Source organism: Neodiprion virginianus, chromosome 4 (assembly GCF_021901495.1).
Source record: "Neodiprion virginianus isolate iyNeoVirg1 chromosome 4, iyNeoVirg1.1, whole genome shotgun sequence".
NCBI classification, from domain to species: Eukaryota; Metazoa; Arthropoda; class Insecta; order Hymenoptera; family Diprionidae; genus Neodiprion; species Neodiprion virginianus.
In genome coordinates, this window is record NC_060880.1 from 28845252 (window position 1) to 28851831 (window position 6580).

At 47.8% G+C, this 6580-nt stretch overlaps 1 protein-coding gene across 1 annotated transcript; it reads right to left on the reverse strand.

The window, feature by feature from the left end:
• Nucleotides 1-2745: 2745 nt before the first annotated feature.
• LOC124302878 (trichoplein keratin filament-binding protein-like) lies at nucleotides 2746-4513 on the reverse strand. The gene is made up of 2 exons (XM_046759446.1): nucleotides 4225-4513; nucleotides 2746-4115 (listed from the first exon to the last, which is right to left on the reverse strand). The coding sequence occupies exons 1-2, from the start codon at nucleotides 4511-4513 to the stop codon at nucleotides 2746-2748; spliced, it is 1659 nt and encodes a 552-aa protein (XP_046615402.1).
• Nucleotides 4514-6580: the final 2067 nt, after the last annotated feature.

Below are 6580 nucleotides of genomic sequence, written 5' to 3' on the forward strand. Positions count from 1 at the left end.
AAATATAAACACGGTAAACGTAGACAATTAGGTCTGCACCCCGTCGGCCTGATGCTGTGCGACATGCGGCAGGGCGGGAGGGGGGGGGATGGGGAGGAGGAGGTCGATTACTTATGTTCTGGTGCAAGAATTCACATCCAGACCGAGCAAGGTCCAATCCAACCGCGACTGACAATCAGCGTGAAAATTGTCTCAACTCGCGACGTCACGCGAGTAGAGCGAGGGTTAAATACGTGTAGCTACTCTTAGTTCCCAGCTCATTAAATTTCTCTTCCTCCCCCTCGAAATGAGAACCGAAATTTAATGATTTTTACAAGCGATCCAAGAACCGGCGAGCTTCTCTTGACGTGAACCTTTTCCACGCAATTATGGTCCCTCCGCGGTGCCCCAAGTACACATCCAATCGCCCGGAGCACACCGACGGCCTGGGCGAAACGGAGGACTCAGGACTCAGGACTGTGGGCTGAGGGCTAAGGGAGGGAGGAGGGCGAAGGGGGGTGGGGAGAGGGCACACCGATTCAGCTGGCCCCGGGCGAGGCTGTTGCGAATAAAAGTTGATGGTTATTACGGTCACTGATAAAGCACGTCCTACCGAAAGAAGGTTAGCTTATTTTAAACTCGGTCTTAAAGAGAGCTCTGATCTCTTCCCCCTTCCGGACTCCCAACCCCGTGCCATTTCCATCCCTCGCACCTTCAGACGGCTCGTTCCATCCCTCTCTGAGCAAACGTGGCATCCTGTGGTGATTTCCATCGAAATTCCCTTTGAGATCAATAAGGCTTACTATCGAAATAGAAGACGTTAATCTCGACCCGCCTAACGCCGCGCCCCAAACCCAGGATAATTTTTTATTCAACGGTTAATTTTGGTCGGTTACTATTCCCGGAATTTTATACCGAAAGAGAATGCGAGATCACGTAGAGCCGAGTTTGAACCCGAGCTAGTCTGCGATCCTCCAGCTAAACTCAGTCAACGTTGTCGAGGAGTTCTATTCATCTCCAAGGGCGCACGAGGAATTTCGGCAGGACAAAGGCCCGAGCTTTGAGGTGCGATTTTATTTTGCCCATTTCTTTATTCTCTTCTTCTAAAAATTCACCTTCGCGCCTTCTCTCCGTATCTCTGTGAAGGATATCTTGCGCCCTGAAAGGTAAAATATTAAAACAGACACACCAGCCGAAGGTGGCGGCAGGATACCCGATGACACAGAGCAGGTTTTGTAGAACGCGGCAACGTTCCCATCGTGATACGGTAGTCAGGATGTGTACGGGAAGAAGCGGAAGATGTGAACGAAGACAGGGACAGGAATACGCAGCGACGCCACACTTCACCTTTCAACGCGGCACACGCTCTCCTAAGATTAAACTGTCCGCTGGCGGTGATACACTGCTGAGAAATTCAAAGAAAATTCAAAGATCTGGTTTCTTTATCACACGGAGCTTCTTTTACACGTGTATGGGCAGGCGGGCAGGCACATGCACAACTCACACACGTACAACAGTCGCATGGCAGGAATGATTCGTATCTCCAGAGCTATACGGCAGCGCAGAGTTTACGCCATATAGAGAGGTACACACAGTGCGATATATACGCGCTTGTAACTGCTTTTGAATTCGTTCAAAATTTATGAACGAGGTTCCACGAGAAGATTGCAAACTTTATTGCCGGGCGTTTGAAAAATTTAGAAGATCCCGAAGCAGCGATACATCTATTCGGCACAGGCGAGGTTCCCGCACGATCCAAACTTGATCGTTCCAATTTATCGGCTCTGACTTTTCCCGGGTACTTCTGAAAAAGTAAGGAAAGTGAGAGAGAAAAAAACGGGATCCACTCTCGGAAACGGGAAGGGTAAAGGCTTATAAACAGGGAACGTGGGGGTGAGAAGGCGACTTTTTCAAAACGATAAACCAAAATATGTATAAATCCGCAGGTACTTCCGGTACGAGATGAACTATAAAATTTGGCCGGATCTCGCTTGCGCGTATGTGTCATACTTCGGTATCCTTGCAAGCACGCGCGGGTTAAGAGGAGAATGAAAATGGATTGAGCCTCGCGAAGCGACGACGCAGGCTATCCAATTTTATGACGAATCCCCGGCCGAGAATTTCATCCTGCTTAACCAATACTCGAAATTGCTTCAAGATTCAATTACGTCCGACGCGGCATAAGAGCCCATGAGCTGCCGGTCCGGCTGCCTTAGGTTCGGCATTGAGAAAAGCACATGGAGCGCGGAGCTGCGAGAAGATATAGAATCAGCCGGAAAGCATGGCCTGATAAGTCTAATAAAACGAACTTTGGACGAAGCAATTGAAGCAATAAATCAAAGGTAATCCTACGGAGGCACTTTTCATTGGAAAGAGTCGCGGCGGCGGACGTGAGCCTTCTCGACTCGGTGTTCAAGCGATGGAGATTTCTTGGTCGGGTATCCGCGGTTAAATCCGCACTTACAAACTGATCTTCTCTCCGTTCTAAACTTATCGGCTTCATCCTCTCCCCAGTCCGATGTCTGAATTATTAAATATACCCGGCATTCGAATTTCGAGATAAAAAACACATGGTCTAAAGTGGTGGCATGCTCCTCAATTTATTCCATTTCACTATTGCAGGAGCTTCTGTATTCCGCTGAGGCGACACTTTTTCGAAAACGAATTCAATATCTCCTTCGCCACGACTTCCCCTTATAGGAAATGCCTGTATTACCGTCTCACTCGTCTGGCAAATTCACCATGAGAATCAAAATCCCTACCAAATCAGCAGATTTCAGCGCGTGGTGGTGGTGGTGGTGGTGGTGGTGGTGGTGGAGGGCAGTAGCACTGTCCCTTCTGTTCGGCATCGTGACGAGCCGCGCACTCCTTGAGCAGCGTCTTGAACGCGTGAGGAGTGATGTGTTCCGAGGCCTCGAGAAGGAGTTTGGTCTGCCTTTGGTACTCCTCTTCCCTCTTGATACCATCCTGGTACATGCGTTGAGCCTCCTCTTTATCCCGACGTCGAACGGCATCGACGTAGCTCTGCTGGGCCTTGAGCTGTAGTCCGTAATGCCTGGCCCTTTCCTTCTTCTGGGATTCGGCGAGCTCGTTGAGCTTAGCGTCGAGATCAAGCTCCTTCTGCAAAAGCAGAGCTTCCCGCTCCTTCTCGCTCTTCTCGCGCTCTTCACGCTCCCGCTTCTCCCTCATCTGGGCCTCACGCCCAGCCATGACTTCGCGCAAGCTTCGCTCTCGAGCTTCCTTGAACTTTCGAATAGCCAACGTGCGTCTAGCTTCGACGTTTCTGTTCGACTCCTCGACGATGGCATCAACCTCAGCGTTTCGTCTCGCCTCTTCCTCCCGGATCGCTTCGAGGTTACTCAAATAGGCGAACATCTCCCGACGTAGTCTCTCCGCCGTCGATGACCGCTCGTTTTTCTCCTTGTCCAGTTCCGCTTCTCCGAGCTCCTTGAACATCAAGTCCATCGCCTTTTCCTCGGCCGCACGCTCCGCCAGTATCTTCTGCCTCTTCATCAGCTGATCCTCCAGCTCCCGCTTCAGCCGCTGACGTTCGTAATTTTCTCTATCAAGATTGCGCTGCTCCTCTTTACGGATGTTCTCCCACATAAGTCGAAGAGCTTCCTGTTGCTCCGCTTTCACCTGTCGCCCTTCAGCCTCCAGGGCTCGCAGCCCGGCTATCTGGTCGTCCAGCGTGCCTCGCACCATTTTTGTCGTCAGTTCGCGTCGTCTGGCCTCCTCGATTTCCCTCCCCTTCTTCGCCTCCACTTCCTTCAGCATCAGGCAGTGCCAAAGCGCGTCCAGCTCCCGTTCCGCTTTACGTTTCGCCTCATTTTCAGCCATCTGTGCCAGGTTGCAGAGCTTCGCGTCCCTCGTCAACTTCTGGGTCTTCTTCTCGCGCGCTTCCAGGCAGCAGGCCAGATACTGCTGCATCCGTTTAGCGGCCACGGTTGCTTGGTGTTCCTCTTCGTGTTTCTTCCGTAGCTCCTCTACCCGCGCCCTCATTTCGTTTATCTTGGAGTCCCCGCCATGCTGAGCCTGGTCGACGATCTCCTTCGTGAAGGCAGCCTCCTCGACCAAGATCATGGCTCGAAGTTTTTCTCGTCGTTTGTTTATCCCATCCTCATACGCCATCATTCCTTAGAGCACATAGAGGTTATCTCTTATAATGACATACTTATCGTTTATTACCGAAGAACATACGGGTATCAAAGAGGAATGATTTACTCGTGTACAGCACTTACATACCTTGTTCAACGCTTCGACGAATGTTCTCTCTCAGCACGCGTTTGTCGGTACGTTTTTCAAAGGCGAATCGACGATTGAGTGCGACGAGTTGCCTGTCCTCTAGCTCCTTGGTTGGGTCAATCTCCGTAGACTTTCGCAGTTCGTAAAACTGTTTCACGTACCGACAGTTCGAGTTTGGTTCGCGCATTCTGTGGGCACAAGACACGTTCGCTGTTCCCGGATAGTCGATCGGGTTGTGTCGGGGCTTCAGCGCCGCGCAAACCGGTGGAGAAAATTCACCGAAATTCATATTTGAAATTTTATTTGAAACACGACCGGACCAGGTTATGGACTACACGCAGCTGATGCTCCGACACGAAGTGCGTCGGGGTTAAGTCGATACCCATCTGTTTTTCGTCGTCAAGGTGACGGCCATTTGACGGTGCCTGTCACTGGCTTCGATGCATTCGTTGAATAAGCGTTACTATCTGAAAATTTTCGATGCACTGGATAGAGTCCACACTCGCATGATATCAGAAATACGCACACAGATAAATAAAATTTTGATCTAACCAATAAATCTAAGGCTTTAAACTGACAGGAGTAAAAAAAAAAACTGAAAAAAATAATTGATAACAAAATTTATGGATCAGAACGTGAAAAAAGAGGGGAGAAAAAGATGGGCTATAAATTATACCGCGGTCTATAGTCTAGACGGTTTTAAACTTTGACGGTAATAAAGACTAGCTCTTATAATGTTATAATGGTCCTTCATCATTAAACTGGAGCCACTTTAAATTAAACTATAAATCCAGGGTCATTTTTATATTGCGGATCTATCAGTCGAACTTATAAGGTGTATGAAAATTTGGCTCATATTCTAGGTAAATGTCTTGTTACACGGTAAAATAAATATCGCGAACGTGCAATGCTCGAAAAACAGCAGTATACCCTTTTGTTGCCGGGATACAATGATAATTCAATTTAGCGCGCACCCGACATGCAAAAAATGAACACCAGTTAGCGACGATTAAATTTTCAAAACTTTTCCCTAAAATACCCTTATATTAAGCGGATTAAAAGTGCGGCAACTCGAGAATACGAATCCTATTACGATACCTTTTATATCTCGAAATTCTACCCGCAGAAAAAAAGTACTTGGCTATCAAGTGTTGGACTCTTTCAAAAACTCGGCTCACCATTATTTCGGACATTAGGCACACGTGTAAGCTCCACTAATTTAAAAAGAGGGCTTTCGGAAAGGTAGAACAGTGGAACTGGCACGGCGGCCATATTTTTCCTGAAAGAGAACGCGGCAATTTGCTGATCTGCATTGAAATATAGAAGAGAAAAGTTTTTCAGCATGGCTAATTCAATAAAACATGCACCTTTCAGAACTTCATTTTAATTCGCTAAATCAGGTTTTATTTGATTTGTTTAAATCTTTTTGTCCCACCCCTTTGAAAACTCGTCATTTCATGAATGTTATGCAGGTGCATAAATTGCACATTTCAGGCCAATTCGGAAGCGGTGCTAGAACCGGGCGGAAAGTCCTCGTCCGCGCGCTTTCGAATCGGCCTGAAACGTGCTATTTTGCACCTGCCCTACACGCGTGAAATGACGAATTTTTAAAGGGGTCGAACAAAAAGATTCCGTGTGCAATACGGGCGTAACGCGCTTTCTTTCCGCCCTCGATACACAATGTAGTATTAACTACTTGCGATGAAAGTGCGCAGAGTTCTCCGAAGAGAATACGCTTGGCCGTAGGATATTCGAAAAGAAATAAGAGTCGGGAATGGATTCGAAAAAGAATCCTGCGACCAAAGCTCCTCTCGGAATCTCGAACATTCGTCTATACGCGACGCAGTATAGTACGTGTTATTAAATTTCATTCATTCGTGTAAGTTTTCCACGATCGATATGCGCATAGATGATGCACGGATAAATGAATAAATGCATTATGGCGGGGTATAAACACAGAGAAGAAAAAGGAATCATCGATCCGAGAATGACGACTCGGACGGGACCCCTTTAAGGAGCAACCGCCCGCGAATATTTTTCCCGCACGTTGATCCTTCGGCGGCGCGACGTTATTAAAGGAAATGTACGAAAACAGGGGAAAAGAGACGCGATTTATTTACATGCCAAACTTCGAGAGTAAGAGTGGAGCCGTGCAATTGAACCCCGCACCCCCCGCGCCGCTGGGTAGGCACGCTATTTGTTTTCTCGTGGTAATTATCAAATCCCTGACTACCCCAACGGAAAATCACTCCGCCTACGGGCTTGTTGATTTATGGTTCATGTTTTTTTTTCCTCCAGTTTTTTCTTCATCTCATACTCCTATAATGCCGAAATAAATCTGGATTATGTAAATTCA

What these genes read in the sequence shown, in the direction of transcription:
- LOC124302878 (XM_046759446.1), bottom strand. Translation starts at nt 4,513, where the DNA reads ATGAATTTCGGTGAATTTTCTCCACCGGTTTGCGCGGCGCTGAAGCCC. An exon ending in TCGTCGAAGCGTTGAACAAG is followed by an intron (nt 4,116 to 4,224) that starts GTATGTAAGTGC and finishes ATGTGCTCTAAG; the next exon opens with GAATGATGGCGTATGAGGAT.